A 24,008-nucleotide genomic window follows, 5' to 3' on the forward strand; every position below is an offset into this window, starting at 1 on the left:
TAATTATGAAATTATATTCATAGAAAAACTTTGGGTAATAGGAGTGTTGTCCATACGTTATTTTCTCGGCTTGTAGGCATGCAAGTTTCATTCTTTATTTTCGTCGTTGATAGAAAGATATCTCTAGGTTTAGTAAAATCACAATTGGGGCAGTATAAACGAAATAACCTTGTCGCATCTTCACCAAGTCTTTACAAATGCGTATGTTATAATGGAGAGAAACAAAACAACAGAACATTTTATAAAGTGATGTGAAAAGGAAACGATATGATCCAAGCTGTTCACGATCACCCCAAATTCAGCGCGGTGTATGCGCATGCGCAACAGCGAAGCTTGACGTCATGAGCGTCCTGCTGCCCAACATGGCGGACTTTGACACCATATATGAGTTAGAAGACGAAGACGAGGACCATGTAGTGAGTGAAGAAGTCCTGCCCAGATATTGTCCAGAGCCCGTGGTGGTGAGAGGGGCCGGGCACATCACAGTGTAAGCAAAAACAGATCGACTCTTATCTATTGGCTTTTATAGGACCTGAAGTCTGAACTAGCCTCATGCTAGCCTGCTAGTTCACGTCAATCACAACATCTGACTAGCTCCACAGCCACTATCTGTGTGAAATAACGAACACAATTCTTTTCGCGTTTCGTGTAAACTGGTCAGGGGCTGATGTTGTATTTCAGTTGTTTAAGCACTGTGTAGATGTCAGGTAATCTACTGTCACTTCTTGGTGCTAACATCACAATGTCTTTGTTTTCATTGTTAAGATGATTGGTCTGCAAGATCTACTGTATTTAATCAAGTTGACACACACACACACACACACACACACACACACACACACACACACACACACACAGAGTCTGGTTAATATAATTTATGGTCTTTTGTGCGAGGGGGATATCAGTCCTTGAACCTTTGACAGACGCTGTAGTAGGCTACTAAATCAATAAAATAACTAAACTAACTTTTGCACGAATTCCTATAATCCTTTGCTATTTCTTGCTGCTTTTGTTCGTTTATAAAGATTCTAATTCAGGCCCCATTAAAATTGGTGCATACTTTCTTGAGACTATTCAGACCAGATTTTGATCCAGTCTTTAGATCTATATTAAAAAATAATGTATAATAATGTAATTATTGTAATGAGTATAACAAATAGACACATTTACTTAACCAAGCTTAAAACTTATTACAAACTCTTGTTCACAACGTTGTTTTCCCAAAGAGATTGTAGAATCGATCACAAACCTTTTAATTATGTTTTTTGATTTCATCCCTCTATTTGATTTTCGTATTTTCTTAGTTTAAAATGTAAGTTGTTAAAGTTAATATGCATTTTCAATGTTCTCTTTGATTTACAGGTTTGGATTAAGCAACAGATTTGATTCAGAATTTCCCGCCGTTCTCACAGGAAAGGTACAGTTACATTCATTCCTCCTTCAGTCTCTCATTGGCTGGACTTTCTTCCAATTCCATGGGAATTGGGGGGAAAAAAGGGCAGTTAAACCCCCACAATACTATTGTTCTTTTGGTTGCCTTTGGATAAAGCCAACCTTCCTAAAGTCCTCTTTTCAGGGACGGCCTGGGTGTAATGGCGAGGTGTTTGAAGCCGCACACCAAAGTGTCCTGAATGTAGCTCTGTAAATGAGTAAGCCCGGCTCAGCTGGGCAGAGTACGACCCCAGTGTTTAGAAAGGTACAGTTCCAGGTGATAAACGAATTGAATAAAGAGTGTGCAACACACTAGAAAGGAAGGCTTCCTGGGCTGGACACTGGGACACAAAAAGGCTGCAGGGGCTTGTGCAGGCCCAGGGAAGTGGTGGGCAATAAACGGAGCGCTTGGTATTGTGACCCAGGATGACATGTGATGGATGAGGTCACAATTATGATGATTGAAGGGTGCAGATCAGGCCCTGCTGGTCTTTATTCCGAGGTCTGTGGCTGTTTGTAAAGAGACCTTTGCATCCTGTCATAAAAGCTTACGACCCCCGTTTTATGGCGTACAGACTGGGCAAGGAATGAGCATCTATTCATGTTGTTTGGCTGCTGCGGCCACAGGCAGTGAGCTTATCTCCCCTTTGAGTCTCCTCTTGCCTTCAGTGGTCTAGCCCTCGGGTTTAGCGAGTCACATACGTACGCTTCATAGATGTCATCTCATCTCTGGCCAGCATCTCACTGCATGGAACTGTTGGTTTCTCGGCGACTCTTTGATCCAGGGCAGGTTTCTGTTTGTAGTCAATCAGGAAGCTGTTATAACTCAGTACCGCCATAGCAGTGATTTGAGTTCCTCCTCTCTTCTGCTTCCATCTGGTTCTGCTATGAATTGCACGTGGCGACACCTTGAGGATTTTTCATTCAATGAAGTTTGTCTACAGCAGTTTGCACTCTCTTCTTCGTTTCCCCCCCCAATGAAAAACCCTTGTTCTGGTGTTCCTGGTAGGTAGCACCAGAGGAGTTCAAAACCAGCATCAGCAGGGTGAACGCCTGCCTGAAAAAGAACCTGCCGGTCAACGTCAAGTGGCTGCTGTGCGGCTGCCTTTGCTGCTGCTGTACAGTAGGCTGCAGTCTGTGGCCCGTCATCTGCCTCAACAAGAGGGTGAGCCTCCCCCTCCACACACATACAAACACCACACACTTCTGTGGCGCACGCTGCGCAATCCTACCGACTCTCTCCTTTAAGTCAGCACTAATTACTCTAGGGGCTGTTGCAGCAATCCAGGCATACTGGAGGAAAGCGCGCAGGGCAATCACAGACTCCTGTTCAATTAGTGGCCCTGTGCAGAAATTATACGTTGAGTGCATTATGCATTATTAATGACCTGGCCCAGCGAGGTCATTTAAAAGGTGTTAATGCTACAAACATTTACGGGCAACAAAGTGGAAATTACAAGCTGGTAAAATGGCCGTCCATAAATCCTACAAGTTGGTGGGTTTGGGTTACTGCTAACTCGTTAAGTATGTGTGTGTTTGAGTAATGGCCGAGCTCTCTCCTTCAATCTGTTAATGTTTTTTGTTCTCATCCAAACAGACAAGAAAGTCAATTCAGAAGTTGTTGGAGTGGGAGAATAATAGGTTATACCACAAGGTAGGTAAAAAAAAAAGTCAGTTCCTGTCTGAGAAAGTACCTGAGTGAAATGTGTCAGCAGGAGTAACTGGTTTAGATGGATCACGGCAAAAAGCACCACTCCTAGTGACCTCCGAGCTACTCCGAGTCAGATCTACTGATCGGCAGCTCAGGGTTGACCAGGGCAGACTGTGAGGTCAGCAGCAAAATGCTGCGTTCATTTTGTTTGGTCTCGCAGCAACTAATTACAGCTAGTAGCCGTACAAAGGCATAAAGGCAACTCTTCAGGGTGTCTGGCCACAGTTTGACCTCATTGGGACCAGACAGCCCTCCTCCCCCAGCGAAAGTGGAGATTCTGGACAGATTTCCCTTTGTTTATCGTGTCTTTGTGTGTCTGAGAGTGTTTGTTTGTCGGGGTGACTCGTCCACCCACTATGTCCCTTTGCTATCTTCTCTCCTAAGCTCGGGTTGCACTGGAAATTCACCCGAAGGAAATGTGAAGGAAGTAACATGATGGAATATGTAAGCCACCCTCCTTATGCTATCACTCTATATTTGAGATGACCTTAATTCATCTTCATTGATTATCTTAACATGTAAAGTAAAATGCCCCTCCCCCTCCCTCTCCCCTGTCTATAGGTGATTCTTGTGGAGTTCTTGCCCAAATATCCTATATTTCGGCCGGACTGAGGAGGCCACTCGACGACGGGACGTGTGGTCCTCAAACCCGCTCCTTAGTGCCTTGTATATACACACACGTTACACACTATGTCGGAAAAAAAGAGGTGATCCACACTGGAGCCGCGCCTTGGACCTGACCATCTCCCAGTACCTTGTACATACAACACTGTCACTTTGCTTTAGAGCAGATTTTGCACATCTACCGACTTAAAAGAAAGAAAATTGTGTTCCCTGGTTGCGCTCCCCATTTTGTTTGTTGTTACGTGACAAATAACAGAAAGTCGAATCGCTAGAGAAGTGCATTGACCCCAAAGAACTGGTAACCTTACCCCCACCTTATGTATCGTGAATTACTTTTAAATGTAGCGCCTCCAACCTTCTGACGCATCCTTGCCTTACGTATTTAAATCCCTTTTTTGTTTGTTTTTTACAACGTGGAAGGCGTGCTATGTATTATTTTGAGCTTTCCCCCCTACCGACTGCTGTGGCTTGCAGACGCAAAGCTGGAGGGCGGTTGTTTCCTAACACTGTATGTCAATACCCTGTGTTTTCTGTTAGGATTAACCGTGTTACATGAAGGGAGATTACCTTCCTTGTAAATGCAATGTCAGGATTAAGGTGTACATTTGTTTACATAATGTTACTTAGATATTTTAGTGGGGGCGCATCCTTGCCAATATATTGCTGTACCATGGTTTTTTCTTTTTGGAAGATGTGGATGTTCTTTTCCAGTTCACATGGACCTGTTTACCCAGTAAGCCATATAGTTGACTGACACACCTATGTGTAGGAGTTAGGATTGACAATTGCACTTTGCATTAATGTCAGGATTTTAGAGTATGATAACGTCGATCCCTAAAATGATGCTACGAATGCATGTTATTAACATTGTTGTTTTATTTGCCAAGGAAGTAGACAACACATTCATGTCAAATATTAACCAAATGTGGCTGAAATTCTTATGCTGTTGGAAAACAATTATTTTTTAATTGAATTTGTTTTGTGGTTTTCTCTGCTGTTCTTTCGAAAGGACATTGACATCTTTCTTTTGTTGCATTAATTCTGTTTGCCACTAACATTGTTCTTACCTAAATCTCGCTGCAGTGTATTGCATAAGAGTGCCTCTGGAATAGCTGAGGAATAACAGGTGTAAATCTCCTCACTTGTACAAAGGAGACTTCCAAAGTGTCTCCCAAGTTTTGTCCAGTTACATTTCTTGTTAATGTGTCATTTGAACTTACTTCCAGTGGAGTGAGTGAATAAATTGTTAATTTGGATTTTTCCTCGTTGCTAGCTTGTTGCTCTTGCCTCATTGTGAAATATAGCCCTCAAGGAATGTCTAAATACTATTCCACTGCATGCGTAAAGAGCCATAGAAATAGGACCTCTTTTGAATGAATAACCCATATCCACTAGGGGGCATGTTTGTGGTGAGCAGTCTAGGCAGGTATGGAACCAGCAATAAGCACACTTCCAATATGATATTCCTATGGATAAAAAAAATAGATGGCTCCTAGTTTCACACTACTATCCTAGGCCATAAGTATTGTCAACTGAAGTGGTTAAAACATGGTGTGATGGACATCTCGATAGACTAGTTATCTAGCAGACCTTATCCAAAGGGACTCTTGTGAATTGAGCTAAATGTCAGTAAGGAGCAGGTAAGATTAGGCATCTTGCTCAAGGATGCATACAGGTAGGACATTTGTGGATCAAACACAGCACATTTCAGCTGGGAGTCCCAACACCATTGCCAATACACTGTGCTGCCATGGACTAATGTACATTTAACCTCCCTAGGGTATAATTGCTGAGACTCTAGGGTTAAAACAAGACGGCCACAGAGCTTTCAGAAAAATGAATTGGTTCTTCAAGCAACTTAAACTGGGACATCATTGTATACTATCAGGTGTGGAGTGTTTGAGTCCCAGTAACACATTAAGTCAAAAAAATAAAGAACAAACATTACAATTCCTCGAGTTTATTGAAAGTGATGATAGAGGTGGTTCAAAACATGAATTATTTCAAATCATCTACAGGACATCAGAAAGGCCACTTGGTGATTAGCATCTCAGCATAGAACAGCTGAAGTACGGTTCCAAAAGAAATATAAAGGATGAATATAATAAGCACATCCTATTCATATTGAAACCATACACAATAAGTGTGAAGAACGTCACGTAAAAATAACTGTGGAAATGCAAAAAAAACCTTTGGATAAGGTGATCATAAAGGCAAGTGCACGTCTTGATTTCTCCCTTAATGTGTACCACACATCCATGTTGTAAGATACATTCAGCGAGATTTAGCATACTACAGTGCACTTTGTCATTGATTGATTGCAATCCATTGCACACATCTTTCGCTCTCTCAACATTCTGCATAATTCGTCCGATCACAAATGTGTGATGATGGGATTTATATTCCTAGCTTCAGCTAAAGATCATCAGCCGCTGTATTCTTAGGCAAAATGTTGTTGTTCAGTCAGTCCAGGCTTGGCCTGCAGGCTGCTTCTATGTACTGGTTGACTTCTGTGACCCAGGTTGTTGAGCGACATACCTGAAGTGGCCTAGTCTATTACAGCGAGGGCCCATGTTAACCTTTACTTGACCTTTGTCTTTTATCTTCTATATACATCCACACTTAAAACACTGTAGCAGCTTTGAAGGATACTTTATAAATGCATGTCATAAAACAACATGAGTGATGATAATGTCCTTAATATGATGATAAATGGACATCTGTGCGCATGGCCAACAGTCCATTTGTTCTCACTCCACAATGTACTCTGCATCGATCACATTATTATGATTATATAAACGCTGCACTCCTTTTTTGGATTCTACAGCTGACTGAATTACCTGTACCGGTGCTGTCAAAATGAAGTAAAATGTACATTAAGACATGATAAAATGTAATAAAAAATAAAATATTATATCCAGTACACGGTTAAAAGCTTGTCCACTGATTGTCGTCATTAATCTAAAATGATCAACCCCAACTGTGCCAATACTCTACTCAGATTATCCCAATTATTTCCGGATAGACCTTAAAAACACCCCCACTCTGTGATGAGTTTATACTGACATACGATCCATGCCAGAGATTACAGACTGAAACAGTCGGTTAACAGACTAGAGAGAGACAGGGAGGTATAGACACAGAGACAGAGAGAGAGGGAGTCAGAGAGACAGAGAGGGAGAGAGACAGACACAGAGAGAGGGAGACAGAGCGACAGAGACAGAGCGACAGAGACAGAGGGAGTCAGAGACACAGAGAGAGAGGGAGACAGAGAGAAATAGATAGAGAGACAGACACAAAGAAAGGGATAGTGCTTAGGTGTGTGTTGATTAGGCGAGGCTCCCTGGCCAGGACACCACGGTGAGTGTGACTTTGTTCTTCTGAAGCTTCAGCATGGGGATCAGAGAGGAGTTGTTCATGCCCACCGTGGTCGCTCCGTTCACCGCTACGATCTCATCGCCACATCTGGGGAGGAACCACAGACCAGCAGACATTATGGATGTTTTCTAAGGCCCAGGGGACCTAACTGTACAGGAGCTTTGACCAAAATAGGTGGTCAATTTATCCTCATGAATAGTCGATATTCTGACACAACATGCATAAAATAGGTACAATTCATAGTATTAACATGTCGATGAAATGCTGTATCCCTGGTCCTAAGGGTTACCTACATCTACGTCTACCAAAAGTAGTTGGCTGAAGCACATGCCATGCAGGCATGTATTCGTCATTTGTTATAAAACCGTGACAGTAAGACCGAAGTACAGCTAACACGGTCGTTGGGGTCCACAAAACGATGGCCGCGTTATTCCCGGGAACGCATTCAATCGCAATTTTCCCACAGTGAAGCACTTTTCTCGACGCATCACTCATGTTGACTGCTCAGCAAATGACTGGAATTAGCAACTGAGGAAGAGACCTAGGAAGCCTGTCATTTAAACAGTCATGAACGAATACCTCATGTGGCGACAGACAGCCAGAAGAGCTCTGTGATGGATTAATAACATTCGCTACAAACAACTCCTCCATTAACAATCTGGCAGAAAGAGTTTGATATTATTTCGCAGACGACTGATAAATACAAAACAACAAAAGGGGCTTTTAGTCGGGGTATTATAGGTAATTGCCGTGACAAATCTGCTTCTGACAAAGGGCGCCGGAGATCTACAGATCAACCTGGACACGGACGATTCACTTCATTTTATAGGCAATCCATTGCCAACCGTCCAATGGTACGCAGTGCGACCGTCGCGTTACCATCAAACAGTTTTAGTGTCAATCCATAATCACACAGCCCCTGAGCAGCATGCCACCTGTAGCGATGATGAACCTACTTGAGGCGCCCATCGAAGTGAGCGGGCGTGCCGGGCACGATGGTCTTGATGAAGAAGGGCTGCTGGCCGCGGCTCTCCTCGTAGCCCCCCACGATGCTGAAGCCCCAGCTGTCATTGTTGGTCTTCAGGAGGACAATGTCCCGGCACCAGTGCATGTTACTGGAGGGCAAAGGGAAGGAGACCCTACGTTTCATATATACGTCTTTTATATTCAAATGGGTTGTTTTCCATTTGGAAAACAACTACAGGTGAAACTGAGAATAATGGATGTTGCGATAAACTGGGCATAATCGATGGAACAACTCTCCAGATAATCAAGAGAGTTGTGGGGGGGGGGGGGGGGGGGGGGGGCATTACAGCAGAGCCAGGGTCGAGGCCTAGAGGTGGGGTGTGAGGCTTGAGGGGGTTCGGGCCGACGCAATCCCACCGTACCTGGGCAGACCCAGCCAGCTGGTCCAGGGCGGGGTCCAGTTCAGGTCGTCGTCGTGGGCGCTCTCGTGCGACTCGGCCTCGTCGCCGCTGCTGCCGTCGCCGCCCTCCACGTCGGCCTCCTCGGCGGTGGTCTGCAGCGCCCGCAGCACCACCTGGCCCTGGGCCGCCTGGGCCTTCAGCACCGACACTGCCTCCGCGTAGCTCAGCTGGGTCAGGTCCACGCTGTTGATGCTCAGCAGGATGTCCCCTGGAAACACGTCGGTAAGACCGGTGTGCAACGCATGAGAGGGAGACAGAGACAGACAGGCAGGCAGGCAGGCAGGCAGGCAGACAGACAGAGAGAGAGAGACAGAGAAAGAGAGAGAGAAAATAGAAGACAGAGGCAGAGAGACAGATGCAAAGGCAAGAGACAAAGAGAGAGCGACAGAGAGATAGGAAAGAAAAGAGAGACAGATTCAAACTGAAAGACAGCGAGAGCAACAGAGAGATAGAAAAGAAAAGAGACAGAGAGACTCAAACTGGAGGACAGAGAGAGGCAGAGGGAAAGGGACAGGGCCCTGGGAGGGTGTACCGGTCTTGATGGTGCCGTCCCGGTGCAGGCAGCCCACCGGCTGGACGCTGGTGATGTAGAGGGGCAGGCGGCAGCGGCAGTCCCGGCCCCCGGCGATGGTGATGCCCAGAGACAGCCTGGGCTCCTTCTTCAGGCTCACCGTCTTCTCCTGGCTGGAGAAGCCACTTGGAGGGTCCTGGGTGACAGGATGAACATAGACCGGACTCCTCAGTTGACTAGCCACTAGGGCAGGCTCAATTGGCTCAACAGTGTGGCTGTAGCCTTTAATTCTTGATTATGCTTGTAGGCGCAATGGTGATGTATGAAGAGTTTGTAAATAGTTGAAATGCATACACGGCATACCCTGGTGGCTGCCTGAAACAAGCACCAGGAAATAGGGCAGCAAATTAATGCAATAAGTTTGGATGAGTACGCAGAGAGCATGTGATTAAAACCGTTTTGTTTGTTGCTGCGGTATAAATCCCTGTGAAACCAAGCTAAGAGACTATTTGGATTCCTGTTTGTCCCTTTTTGTTTCCTTTCATGTGGTTCTGAACACAACAAAGAATGCATCTGGAACCACAGCCCTGCCTGCTGCCGCATCCCAATTTAACAATACGAACCAGGACCAGAACGAGAGCAGTGTGAACAACAAGGTATTTGGCAAAGAAAACAAACCATCTGCGCTTGTACGACTGCATTCTCAAACACTGCATCGAAGCCCTGACAACTCCGACCCCAAGCAATTAAGCTAATGTGAGATTAGAACTTTTTTCAGACAGCACCGTCCTTGAATAGGATGATATTCATTTAAGGGCTCGGGGGAGGGGAGGGGGGGAGAGGTGTGGGGTGTGGGGATGTGTGAACATTTGCAGCCCATTATCTTACACCCGTCTCCGGGAGACTCTTTGGCTTAATGGATCCTTTTCTGTCAAGTCGCTTGTGCAAACAGATGCGGAGCCACGCAGGAATTAAGCGGGCGGGGCCCAGAGTGTGCGAGGCCCCACGCCGGGCCCTCGTAGTCCAGGGGACGTGTGGGACCTGACAGCTGGGAGGGGGGGGGGGGGGGGGGGGGGGGGGGGCTTCCCTGGGCAGCTCCAGAGTCTGTGAACCACGCTTGGGGGAGAACAGGACGGTTGTAGGGAGGTGGGGGGGATGGTTGAGACAGAGGGAGGGGTGTCGTGCTCGGGGGTCGGGGGGGTTAGGGGGTGACGGTGATGTTGGTGGGGAAGTGGGGGGGGGGCCGAAGGTGGTGTTGGTGGGGAAGCAGAGGGGGAGGGGGGACGCTTTCTTCCTCCCCCCAGCAGGGAACCAGCCCCACCACAGCGAGACTCAAAGGATCTTCCCGGCAGGCTAAAGCCAACGGTCGCCAGCTTTGATCCTCTTGCCACCCAAAGAAATGACCCAGAGGAAAACAACCCCACAACAACAACACGCCGGAGACCGTGTAGCAGAGAGCCGCAGCACCCCTGGCCTTTTGATCAGGACGGAGGGGGTCCCGCCATGAAGAAAGGGGCCTTTTATCTTTGTTAAGTGAAGCAGGCGTCCACACTCAAGAGCTTTTCACCTCCGACTGCAGGGGGTGCTGGCCCGGCTACTGATAGTGCATACTGTAAGCACAACAGGGACGGATCACTGCTATAATATACAGGAACAAGACCGGATACGAGGCTCAGGTAGAAAGGTCAAAAGTGCTTGCACATGTCGATTGTATTTATTGAGCAGACACATTTATCGAATTCATGTGGTAGATAGTTCATTAATGCCTTGGTAGGGGTAAAGGATTCTCACTCTGTGATGCCTACAGGTAGACTGCTGACATTTGGTTTTGAAGCCAGACCTTTCGGCAAGACTACCTTACCGCTAGATTATCCTTCCCCAGTCAGCAAAGATTAGATTAGCTTTAAAAGCCAGCAAATTCCAAGTCGCCACTTTAAAAACTGTCCAGAGACCAGATGATTTCGAGCCTCTAAAATCAGACTCCCGTTCCCCTCCAGTCGGCAAGGAGGAACCAAAGCTGGTCGGAGCCGAGTGAAATGCACGGCCGCCCTCCGCCGGTGTCCGCGTTTACCTTCAGGAAGGTGGAGTGGCGCCTGAAGTACTGCTGGTCCGGCACTCTTCGGGACACCCGACCAGACCTCCCCTCTCCCCCACCGCCGTCCGCTTCCTCCTGGGCGTCGGTGGACCTCATCACCACAAAGTTCACCCGCACCTCGCTGGCCTGGAGACACACCCATCCCACCCAACACACACACACACACACACACACACACACACACACACACACATGTATTCAGATGGTGGACACGGTGGAATGGATGCCATTCACCCACGTCCATGTATGTACGCGCACAGTCACACTGTGAAAACGATGTCTGAGGATTTGTTTTCTCTAAACCACACTAGCTCTGGCTGGTGAGGAAAAACAATAAGTACACAAAAATGTCACGTAATTATAGCAGTTAAACTTAAGTGGTCTGCAAACTAGGGCTGCTCGATTATGCAAAGATCTTTAGCACAATTATTTCGTTCAATATTGAAATCACGATTATTCAAACTTTTATTTTTGAGTTTGAAACATGATGCATTCATTCAGCATTTCTCCCCCAAAAGCATTTTTGTAACTGAGAATTTTGAAAATTCGACTTAAAAAAAACACGCAAATTGTTGAAAATAATGTACAAATATGTATCCAGCTGCTCTGCAATTTCTATAAAACATTTAATGCATAAAAAAAAAAAAAAAAATTTAAACCAAGCACATCATGGTAGAACCACCATAAACGAGGAGCGGCTCCCCCTACCTGGATGATCTGGGCTGCGGTCTCGGGCGTGCCGTGCCTCAGGTCCTGGCCGTTGATGGCCAGCACCTTGTCATTGTTCCTCAGCTTGCCGTCCTTGGCGGCCAGCCCCCCCACCAACAGGTCCAGGATGAAGACCCCGCTCTCCTCTGACTTGCGGATGAGCTTGATCCCGAGGGGCTCGCCGCGGTCCCGCTTGACCAGCATCACCTGGACGACCGTGCCGTGGTGGGGGCCAGAGGCGGCGTTGCCGGGAGACCCCTGGGAGACCGTGGTGACGGGGCCGACGGCGGCGGGGTAGGGCTCAGCGCGGGGTTTGAAGCCCTTCTCCTGCAGGACGGTGAGCCGCAGCATGGAGCAGGGCTGCCGCAGGACAGCGATGGCCCTGGAGTGAGGGACGGCGGCCAGGCTGATGTCGTTCACCTGGGGAACGCGACACCGCACAGCCGGTCAGAACCGCACCTCCACCGGGGCCCTCTCCTGCCCGGGATCTGTGTCTCGCGAGCCATGTTCCTGTGTGTCTATGTTGTAAACACGGCACGGTTCGGGGCCTGCTCTCGGCCCGTCTGCATATAGTGTTCCAACAACACCTGATATGGATTATCTGAGATTCTAGCCTCTTATATTATATTTTTCATGTACTTTCGCCTATATAAATCAGATTGTACATAGTGCCTTTAGTTTTATGCTTTCATGTTTGGTAGAAAACCCCCCTTACCCTTGGGTTTGGTTGGTTTGTTTTAATTTATTAAATTAAATTGACTTTGTTTCTCAAAGCCAGCAACAACATGATCTGCAACACAGAACATGTTTTACATCGCTGCTGCCAAAATCAATGCATTGATTTAAGCGTCTGTGATCGAGTTTCAACCTATTCGGAGTGGAATCTTCCCTCCTCTTAATTCCAATTTCACCACCGGTTCTCGACAACAAAAAGTCATAATATGTATACATTTCATGTCCTGCGGCAGCAAAGGCCCGGTGTCTTATTTGGCTCTCGTTCCCTGGTTTGTGATTGGCTGGCCGGGAGGATGAGCACTGCTTTGGAGGGCATTCAGAGCCAGGGATAGAGCTCAGAGCGCAGAGCGAGACGGCAGCCTAGCTCGATTTACAGACGCACAACATTCCAGGACAACTGAGAGGCCGAAAGCCAAGGAGAGGTGAGGGGAGGGGGCTGGGGGGTGGGGAAGCATGAGAAAGGAGAATGAGAGGGAGAGAAAGAGCAGAGGGGGAAAGAAAAGGAGAGGGAACGAAAAAAAGACTACTGGGAACAACATGGGACTTGTCTGACTAGAGTGTTTACATTGAATTAAGCTAATTTTATTTATATATAATAATATAACTTCATTTTATTGTATCATAATTATTTAGAGAACAGAAATATTTGCATAGAAATGTGTCTTTTTTTTTTACCAAATTAGTTTAAAATTGACCCCGAAGCTGCTCATAGAAGGGCTATAAGCTGGTACCATTCACATCTTTCCTACATTCATCCTCCACTTCACACTTAAAGCGGAAATTCAGAATGTTATAAAAAAGCCAACTCTTGAGTTGAGCAGGAAAAAAATACAAACATTATTTTATCTTATTTAAAAAAGGAAATCAGTTGTTGCACTAGGATTTCCAAAGACTCCTCTCTCTTTAGCCTCTCATTTCAGTGTCTTTTGGGGACATTCTTTGGGTGCCATTGCACTAACGTATAGTACTGTTGATCCAGGCTAGCCCAGTACAGGAACAGAAGCCCTAACCATTACTGTAGACCAGAACATTCTGGGTTTACATACCATCCCCTACAAAAGCTCAATATTAGCTAAAACACAACCTATTGTCAGCCCAGAGCTATTGTTAGATTAGAATCAGCATGTGGGTCAGATAAGGTGGCGATGAACCTTACCCCTTTATAGACTGCCACTGAGTGAATCACTAACAAAAACAACAACTTTCAAAAAATGTCAGTTAAGTTAGCTACAAGTAGCATGGATTCTCCCTAAGGACTTGGTCCCACCCACCGCCGCAAACTTGCTTATCTTGAATGTCTGCTTTCCGTCTCTGCATACAAGCTCCATGTTTACTTAACACATCTTCACAGATCATGGGAATTCGTTTCATAGGCATAAACAGTAAGTCTGCCTTTGTTGTGAAGGTGAAAAAAATGGTTTGACCTTGTTAAGCTACGCAAACAAGCCTCCATTTCCCCTCCATTTTCCAGTCAAAACATTCCAGGAGGAATGCAACCTCTTTTTCCCAGACCATCTGCCCTTATACTCGGTCTGGTACAATCACCATACTGTGGTGGACTTTCTTTGTACTGTATTGTCAACGTACCTCAGAATAAACTTAGTAATAAACTGAGTAAAACTGAGTTTATCATAAAAATTTTAGAAAATAAATGTTCTCAACATGCCAATCGTATAAAAGCAGTGATCCCTGAACAGCGGGCACACTCCAGTGTTAAAGCAGGGAAACGTCCTTCAGGGCACAGGTGCAGACAGGGCTGCCACTAGCCCCTTCGGCCATCCCATGATGTACCTCGTGGTATAGCTATCACCCCAGGCTGTCTCAGTCTCCCCCCCCCCCGCCCACAAAGGCAAATATGCGCGACGCAAACAGTGAAATGGTTACTATAGATAATAACAGAGCTGACATTGTCTTATGTCTCATGCCTTATGTAAATGTCCAGGACAGTCCTCATCTAGAGTGAGAATGAGCCAGCGAGCCCCCCCCCCCCTCACCTCCAGGATGTGGTCCCCAGGGGCCAGCCGCCCGTCACGCGCCGCCAGGGAGTCGCGGACGATCTCCTGGATGACGATGTTCCCCAGCGGGGTGTCCTTCCCCCCCACGATGCGCAGGCCCAGGTCGTCCTCGGGCTCGTCCCGGAACAGCTCCACTGTGTTGGCCTCGGCCACCAGGCTGGACCTCATGGCCCCCGTGTCTGGGCAGAGGGAACACACAACACACGGTCTGGCAGGGGATCCAACGGGGGGATGCGTGGTGTAGTCCTGTGAGGCGGAGGTGTCTTCGCCTTCTGTCTCGTCCAATGGGTGAATTAATACGATGCTTGCTTATAAGCAATGTCGTATGTCGAAAATATTTTGTGTTTTTATACTGGATTCCTGGATTTCTTGATTACTTGAGAACCCACGCTCCCTTAAAACGGTCAGTGAACCCAAAATCATTTAATTCACGAATAATTTGTATTTTCTATGCCATTTTATTACTTTGACTGCAATAAGACCTTGGTTGAGAGAAAACTGGAGTCAAATCCTATGTTTTGCCAGTCTCCCCCAGTTTTTATAAACGCTCCACTTGTACAAGCGTGAGGTATTTGCCTTTTAGTATACTCTTCAAAGTCACGACATAGGGACACCGGTGGCGAGGTTTGTGTGTGTGTGTGTGTGTGTGTGTGTGTGTGTGTGTGTGTGTGTGTGTGTGTGTGTGTGTGTGTGTGTGTGTGTGTGTGTGTGTGCAGCAGTTGATTTCGACGTTAACGTCTGAGAGAGGGTGATGCTTCACACACGCTTACTCTATAACACCACGGTGTGTGGCGCAATAAATACACAACATCTCTCATCACAACGCTCCTTCACAACGACGGCACAATAAAAGTACCACAAAGTTTGCATGGGTCGTAACTATGGGGATAACCATTCCCCCCCACCTTTCTAGAATGAAGGAGCGCCGCAGGCCCGCAGTTGGGGGGTAGATAGGCGTGACACACCAACAGAGGACATTTCTGAGCAAACTTCAGCAGCGAGTCAGTTTTTCCTCATCCTGCCACACCTTTGTGTTTGTCTTCACCTGGATAAGCTGCCTGAGGGATGTGACTTCATCCCCTAAATCCCAGACCGCCTCAAACATCTCTCTCTCTCGCCCTGTCTTAACCGTCTACATGTTTCAGAGGTTAGGCGGAATCCAAAATGTATCTTCTTAAGTTTTGAAATTACATCAGCTATTCTTCTTTCACGGGAGATTACAGTTAACAATGATCCCCAACAACAACAACCGAGACTCTCTCTGGTGACACGTTTCCTTTTTTAGGGGAAGGCACACACACACACTGGTTACACACTAGATCAACACACAGATTGCAGGACTGTCACCATGAAGTCACTTTCTATGTTCCCACTTTGGCTTAACATCAATCTGTGTTTAAACGTTGAGTAACCATTAGCTCACCACAGGAAACACAAACAGATTTATTTTTTCGAAGGGAACTGCTCTACCTTCTTCGCTCTCCTCGTAGGCCGGGTTGATCAAGCCGGGGTCGGCGTGCTCTCGCGTCGACGTTCTGGACGGAGCCGCTGGAGGTTTGCTTTCCGCGCACGCCTCCACCTCCCCGCTGCGCCCCTTGACCTCTTTCCAGGAGGGCTTCTTCCTCCTCTCTGCCTCCTCTTTCAACTTCTTGTAAACAGGACATCTGAACGGTAGTGAATAAAAAAAAAATGAAAATGAATAAAAATGAGTGATACAGTCAGCAGAAATGTGTTTAGAATATACCCCATATGGAAGCCCTTGCCCACTGACAGTTTCCTGTGAGGTCCATCATAGTGAATACGTGTTTATGTACATCTCTTGAAATAAATAAGGGGGGGGGGGCTGTTTTGGGGGCTTCAAAGGCTGGCACAGACTATGTGACTATGTAAGAGAACCAGATGCTTGTCCCCACACACTGAATTTAGCCAAGTGCTCTGCTAGACCGATGTGCTCTGTACTGTTTTACTGCATTGCAGAGTCTTGGCAGGTAGCGGTGGGAGGGGGGGGCAGGTGGACTCTGATTTAGTCTTGTGAAACTACTGCTGTTTATTGCTGAACCCAGGGACTTTGCTGCTTGTTTGTTTAAAGGGTTAGAAGGCTAGGGTTATGCTTATGCTAGAAGGTGTGCAGCAGGGCAGAGGTCCATCTCAGCGAAACATTCACTCACAGAGGCTCGCACAACAACCACTGCCAGGAAACTTAGGCTCCACAGCCAGCATTGGCGGAACAATAGCATGGAGGCAGACGGTAATCAGCCAAGGGCCTAGTGATGGCACCTTCGCAGAGAGCCATTGTCGTGAGAGGTCATGGAAGGAAATTGCAGGATATGTCCATCACAGTTTAGAGGGAGTTCAGGTAAACAGGACATTTGCTCGTGCCATCACCCGGCTGCTGCAACTTAACAATAAAGGTCTTTAGAAGAAACACTGAGGATTGCAATGGAAATTTCCATAAGAAATGTGGTTTGCAGGACACTAAGAGACTGAGTTATTTTCTATAGTGACAATTTCCTTGTTTTGTACCATGGTTATCGCTCTTGAGGGGAACTGAGAGAACCTCAGCTGACTCAGACAGCAATACCACGAGCTACATTCCTGAGACGGAGTAGTGGCATCCCTGTCTGCAGCGGTGCCCTCCAGGATGTTCCCCTGCTTTAACACTGGAGTGTGCCCACTGTTCATGGGCCCACTGCAGCGCTTCAGCCTTCGAGGGCTAGTCGCACAGCGGGCTCTCTGCGCATAAACAACTTTTATTTTTTATACTATTTTTTTTACAATCAACTTATAAACTCAACGTTTATTCTGAGTTACGTTGTCAAGGAATTGTCAACTGTGTTGACGCTATTTATTTAGCATTCTACCAGGATGTAAATGTTATCGAGTTGTTTTCACAGGGCTGCCATCTCCCACACGTAGCAGTCTCACCAGCTACTGGAGAACTGATATCTATTGGTACTCAATCCAAGATACTCAAAAGAATATTGAATTTAAAATAGAATAGCTTAGTTCAAGAAACAGTCCAGAACATAATATTGAATTCATGTAGTGTTCACATTATCAAGTTGTCCTCGATATCTTGTGTAGCTTAAACAAGAAACCCTTCGCAGTGAAGGATGACTTGGCCTGATAGCAATGGTTCACGGCGTAACCACTGAGTGTTCATCGGGTGTATCTGCCCATACAGGCCTCATCAGACAGGCAAGAACACAGACCTGTGGCAGATGTCTGGGAAACATCGTTCGCAGCAATACCCCAAAGCACATGCAAATCATTCTACCCTGGAATGCACGGGAATATTAAAAGGGACCAATAGCCTGATGAAGTCGATTTGTGATTACAAACCATTTAGAAAATAGTATCGACCCAGATGTTTGATTGAGAAAAAAACAACAGCCTAACCAGACTGGCTGGATATCTAGCCAGGTTCATAATCAGTTATAAAATCAAAGCTCATTACAATACAAAATACCCTGCCAGCGCTCCCCAGCTCATAGCTCACCTGTTGTGCAGGTGGGGCATCAGCTCGCAGCGCTGCATCTGCTGGGGGCACTCTTCGTTGTGGGGACAGAGCACCATCAACTTGTCCAGCAGGTTCCGCACCAGCAGGCTGGAGGGCCGGCACTGGTGAAGCTGCAGCCTCAGCCGGTCCACGGGGCAAAAGTCCTGCTCCTTCAGAAAGTTACTGAGGCAGAAGAAGCAGTAGGTGTGGCCGCACGGGGTGTCCATGGGACGGAGCAGCGGCTGCAGGCAGATGTGGCACACCAGCTCGTCGTCCACCTCGTCCTGGTACTCGTACAGGTGGTTGTCCTGGCCCTCGTGATGCTGGCCACACTCCTTGCACACGCGCGCCCACGCCAGTGCCGCCGCGGGGCCCCCGCTGGCGGCGGTCTTGGGCTCCGTCATGGTGACTGAAAGAGGGACCACGCTCCGAACTTCCTTTGTTTCTACTGGAAAAGCTTCAGCAATCCCTCTCCTCTATTACCTCCTCCTCCTCCTCCTCCTCCTCCACACGTGCACACCTCTCTCCGGGGAAATCCGGTGTCTTGTTTCCTGAGGCTCTTCTGTATCGTCTAGTGTTTCTCCCCATGTACATCCCGAGAGAACTCCATTTAAAGACCTGTATCCTCTATTGGGCCGGTGTCTGTCTTCAGATCTCAATGATGGTCATCTGTTTGGAGAGGGAAAAGAGAATGAGAGGTCTGAAAGGCTGTACATTTGAAAACGGCACCAGCAACACAGGAAATGACACAAATCCCACACGCAGCAGCGACCCGGCAGCCAGCCACAGCTGTTTCCTCTCAGCAGGTTTCCTGAGGGACAAAGGGAATTCACAACTCAGCTAAATCAGTCACTGTGGGTTTCATTCACTCAGCTAGACTGAATGTAACTCGGCGAGGACACGGACTAACGCTGAACCGGGCTAATGTGACGGAACACAAGGCACGCCACTGCAATGACCATGGGAACACAGCAGCAGCAATGCAATCCTGTCCGCTAATGACCGCCGCGCATCCAATCAGCAGAGGTCTGGATCCCTCTGTGAGCAGCTTAATCTCCCCTAATTCCCTCTCATGAGGAGAGCCCAAGTTATGATTGCATTCTTTGGGGAAAAGTCTTGGTCCATTACCATCTATACACAGTCATCTGTTAGAAATGAAATTGATGCACGAGAAAGACATTAACATTTCTTGAGAAAGATTGAGAAGCAACAGCAACTGTATGTGTAAATCAATGTTCAACCTTTTAGGTGTTGTAACAGCAGAAATGGTAACCCGACACCAGGCAAGGACCAAAACCACCAAACGTTCAATTCCTAAGTAGCATAACAAGCAACATTAAACAGCAAAGCATAACATATATCACCCAAAATAAACGATGAGAAGCTCTGTTCTACTCACTGTGGCCCGGATGGTACTTATGTCGCTGAGACGCTGAGCCGTCCCAGCCACACAAACAACAGGCTCTCATCCAGCAGCTAGGCTCTGCCACTGAAGCCTGGCTGAAACCAGAGCCCTACCTCTCCAGTACACCAGCACAGTAATGATTGTGTCTCCGGTGTGAGTGAGAGACTGAGTGAGGCGGGATGGAGAGAGAGAATAGGTTGGTGTGCACAAGGGTGCAACAGCCGAAGTCGGCAGGGGTCTGAAGCATTCAGCCTACGTCCACCCTTGCGGGTTCCCAGTTCAGATCTGTATGTTTTTGTATGTCAGTGGTTAAGATCGTACGGCTGATGTTGCACTATTGAAGACGAATAGCTCCCATTGGCCGATGGTCGGACCGACAAATCAGACAGAGGCCCCAGTGCCTGCCGTCTTCCTGCACGTACAGAGGCCTTTGTGGGCGCTCATGCGTGTGTGCAGGCAAGGCGGGGTCAGATCAATTCAGACTTTGTCCTCAAGGCCATTCTTTCTCATTGTTCAGGTGACACCGACTCCAGTAACCGATAGGGGCCACGGAACCAGCAGCAAGACAAACATGAGAAACCAGGCGAGGCTCACTCCATGCACCTTAAACCCAGTCGCTCGACGATGAGGCAGAGGAAAAGATTGGTGGACTATTGTAAATAACCCACCCTGCCCTCACAGCTAACAGTAGGCATAGGGTGGCTGGTATTCAGGTAGGCTAAGGAATGATAGGCACTCTGTGGTTGTCGCCCAACCACATTGTTTCCAGGTGAATTGAAGTTGGCTGGTATCTCCTGGGGAGTTTTACGCATGACGAAGCGCATGTATTCATCAGAGGCCCGTGTTTCTCTGATCCTCCAGAGTCTTATGGATGGCAACAGTCAGTGAAGGTGAGAGAAGAAGATAGATGACCAGAGTCCAGGCAGCAGGCTGCTAGGTGTCATTCCAACACCATCATACAAATTGGGCGGTTCAGAGTTCGATCACAATGGTTCTCTAGAGTTCACATGACCTTTAAAAAAGGACATGGCTTTGTAATTACATGTTTACCTTATTGGTGGCACCCTCAAAGAAACAACCACAGGCCACAATGTTTGTCTGTTGGCGAGAACAGACATCATAAGATGATTACCTTTGGTTCCATTTGACATCCCTTGTTGACTGAAAACACAGATCACCAAACCATATCGATGCCACAGACAGATTTGAGAGTATAAAAGCTATTGCTCATACATAGGGGGTTGTCTCACTCACAAGGAGGGAAAACAAAAAGGGGGCAGGATAATGTTCTGGCTAGGTTGCTCCCAGCCAAAAGGTCACTGGGCTCAAGCCCCAAGGTCTTTAGTCTACCTGTAGGCATGCTTGAGCGAGATGCCCAATCCCTACCTTCACCTTAATAACATGCATTTGAAATAAATGTCTAGCCTCTACCTGCTACTTATGACATGCACTGGATTCATTGCAGTGGCTTTGAGTAATGGTAGTAACTTGAAACTGAAATAAAAAAAAATAATGTTCCAACCTGTTTGAAAGGGAGCCAACTGTAAGAAATGATAGGGTGTTATCAATGTCTCTGAAAGTCTAACCGTTCTGACATTGGAATGGCTTAGTTTTTTTTAACAACAAGAGCAGACTGGAAAATGTGCTCATTGCTCAATATTCCTAAACATATTGAAATCAAATTTCTCTCAATCATGTGACTCTCTAAGCTTTGAGGGTGAAAGTCTTAAAGTGTCCTATATTCTCATAGGATTACCAGAGGTGGCATTCCCCCCTTTCTGAGCCAAGTCACTGGTCCAGATGGTATGTGTTGGAGTCACATGCGTGTCCTGTACCTAAGGAACACAGGTGAGCTGCTGACTCTCACTTCCCACCACTGGCCGTGAGACTGTTTGTCATCATGTCTACTCAGCCTGTTGCTGCCTTTACTTACAAAACAATTAAGTCAATGCCTAACGCCTCAGAAAACACATTAAAAGGTCAAATGTGTTCAGCAACATTCCCTCTCTATGTATCCTGGTCCAAAATTTATTATATCACCCTTGATACTAATGATAATGATAAACAATACATAATTCATCATAATTTTTTTACTGATTTTGAACTTCTGTTATGCCTTTGTCTTACTGTCTCTTTTATTATTAGACCTTTAATCTACTGGTATGTGGGTCTATGTCTTTATAGTACTGCACAATAAGCATACTTAAATATCTATTGCACTAAATGTCATAATACACTTAAGAAACTAAACCACTTTATCGTACGTATTTCCTCCATATGCAGCAAGTATTAGGTTTACATTATTGTTTGATTAAATAATCATAGTCTTATATTTAAAAAAGTGTATTATTATAAATGTATTTAACAAATTTTCCCAAAAGGATGCTACAAATGTTATTGTCATTGAATTTATCCGAAAACCTTGTCATTCCACTATTTAATATTTCAAATTCATCCATATCTAAAAACATATCATATTTCTCATTACATCCTCACTGATTAATCCTGTCGTAAGGGGGGGGGGGGGGGGTGACAGCAATGACCCCCTTACGCATCTGACGGCTAATTATGCGGTCGCCAGAATCATAAATAATTCACCGTAGGCTACCCACTGTCAGCGGGTGACAGTCAGCTCGTTCCTTATCGCTACACTGACGTGACATACGCCGCTGATAGAGGAGGTCATAAAAGTACGATTCAGGGACGTCGGCGATGGGGCAACTCACTCGTGGCTGGTCGTCCCAAGAACATGGCTCACCTTCAGTACGTCGGGAACGAGGTTACACGACACATTGAGCGGTAAAAAGGATTTGGGTGTAAACTCGGCGAATTCGAAACAGCAACACACAAACCGCTGTATCATTGGGAACAAATGAATTGTTCAAACATCACGTTATCACACTCACAGTTGCCCACCGATACCGAAACTCGCCAGTCGCCATACCTGTAAAGGTTGTTTTTTTTTCCCCGGAAGTCGAACGAGTCGAAAGAGTTTACCGTGAAAAGCATTATTTCATTAAATAATAGTACTTACATTGACGGATCTCGACGATCTTCTGGCCAACGTCGCTTCTGATTCTGTGGTGTAAAAGTTATTATGGTACACCGCCCCTGCTGTAGTCCATCCGACAGGCGTGAGCTGGGCGATATTCCCAGTTTGGAAAAACAAACAAACCCAGGTCTGACGCTTCTTACAGGAAGTCCGCGCAGGTGTTGTACTGCTCTGTCTAGGAGGGAACACAGCCACGAGTTATATAAGTTACAATATTAAGTGATTTTTCACTATTACAAATAGAATAACGCACGTTAACTTGCAAACATTTATACGAATTAACGTTGTCATTGCAACATCGCATAACAGATACATTTACAATTCTAGAATTCAATGAACGGTAGTTCAAATGAACAAACTTCAATAGATATAATTGTTATTATTTATGACGAATAGGAACGTGTCGTGACTTATTTAAATAAGGAACACTGATAAATGTTTGCATATTCAATGTAGCCTAATTGTAATGAGGGTACGAAGTCACAACTATTATTTTCTTGATTGCCCGGGGAATTTCCGCAGAGACATCTACAATAATTACACATTTCAGAAAACCATGGACACCACTAATCTATGGGCCTACGAATGTCTTGATAAGCCACTCGTTATGTAAAAGTATAGCTTTACTTCTGACTTGAATACATTCTAAACTCAGTGACAATGTAAAGGCACCGTGCCCCCTGCAGGGCGCAAGGGAAGTGTGCGTGCTATAGAACTACAGTGTTGTTAACACTCCACCATGATTTATAGATGTGGAAGGAAACGCCACAACTGCAGGGGCCAATACATGGGGGAAATCTGGACAATTAAGTGATTTATCACCACTTTTATGCAAACCATGTTGATAATAATTGTGTTTGGCTTTTTGTAGAGTCTACATGTAGAACTAGATAATCTATCTGTTAAAGCACCTTTAATAGTTTCTCTATCATGTAACAGCTGTAAGATGTTGGAGACAAATTAATGAGATATTAAATAGCAGTTTACCAACTTAAAGTATACATCTCAAAATGGGGGAAAATAACTCATTTTTTAAATATAAACATTTGTGGGTCCAACAGCAGTGGTGAGTAAGAGTGACCCCCTGTGGGTTGCAACGTGTATTTAATCAATTTACAGAGATATCACTACATTTTAGATACTTAAACTAGGCCTTCAACGGTTATCTAGTCACTCTTCCTGATACTATAAGGAATAGCAAAAAAAAAACTGTAGTGATGTTTATTTTACGACAAATTAATCAAATTGCAACACTACTGATTGTTACGTCCATTGACTAAGATTCATCTATAAGTAAGAGGCTTATCCTAATTATGAACGAAAGAGTGAAGCCAGTTGTATTCCACACTGGTGGTGTGGTGGTGTAGAAGTGTTGAAAAGAAAGGGGGACAAGGTAAACATTGGACAACAACATGAC

The 24,008-nt window shown here is 46.0% G+C and overlaps 2 protein-coding genes across 2 annotated transcripts; one reads left to right on the forward strand and one right to left on the reverse strand.

Annotated features, from left to right (window-relative positions):
• Nucleotides 1–341: 341 nt before the first annotated feature.
• On the forward strand, nucleotides 342–5,217 carry chic1 (cysteine-rich hydrophobic domain 1; the record flags this gene model as incomplete). The annotated part of the gene is made up of 6 exons (XM_079744306.1): nucleotides 342–487; nucleotides 1,363–1,417; nucleotides 2,441–2,596; nucleotides 3,029–3,085; nucleotides 3,527–3,586; nucleotides 3,704–5,217. The coding sequence occupies 6 exons, from the start codon at nucleotides 342–344 to the stop codon at nucleotides 3,752–3,754; spliced, it is 525 nt and encodes a 174-aa protein (XP_079600432.1). The 3' UTR covers nucleotides 3,755–5,217.
• Nucleotides 5,218–5,717: 500 nt separating this feature from the next.
• Nucleotides 5,718–22,714, reverse strand: lnx2b (ligand of numb-protein X 2b). Its single transcript, XM_079744698.1, has 10 exons — nucleotides 22,574–22,714; nucleotides 18,135–18,803; nucleotides 16,106–16,299; nucleotides 14,615–14,814; nucleotides 11,886–12,305; nucleotides 11,154–11,303; nucleotides 9,104–9,278; nucleotides 8,533–8,779; nucleotides 8,101–8,259; nucleotides 5,718–7,231 (listed from the first exon to the last, which is right to left on the reverse strand). Exons 2-10 carry the CDS (start codon nucleotides 18,536–18,538, stop codon nucleotides 7,096–7,098), a joined length of 2,085 nt encoding a protein of 694 aa, XP_079600824.1. The 5' UTR covers nucleotides 18,539–18,803; nucleotides 22,574–22,714; the 3' UTR covers nucleotides 5,718–7,095.
• Nucleotides 22,715–24,008: the final 1,294 nt, after the last annotated feature.

The sequence above is a fragment of the Pollachius pollachius genome (assembly GCF_949987615.1).
Source record: "Pollachius pollachius genome assembly, chromosome: 10".
Classification (NCBI taxonomy): domain Eukaryota; kingdom Metazoa; phylum Chordata; class Actinopteri; order Gadiformes; family Gadidae; genus Pollachius; species Pollachius pollachius.

Bases quoted from the DNA above. Each gene is read 5' to 3' on its own strand.
- lnx2b (XM_079744698.1), bottom strand. From the start codon at position 18,538: ATGACGGAGCCCAAGACCGCCGCCAGCGGGGGCCCCGCGGCGGCACTG. The intron at 8,780-9,103 runs GTACACCCTCCC...ACGTGTTTCCAG, and splicing joins GGACGGCACCATCAAGACCG to GGGACATCCTGCTGAGCATC. The intron at 8,260-8,532 runs GTACGGTGGGAT...TTTGCCCTCCAG, and splicing joins AGCTGGCTGGGTCTGCCCAG to TAACATGCACTGGTGCCGGG.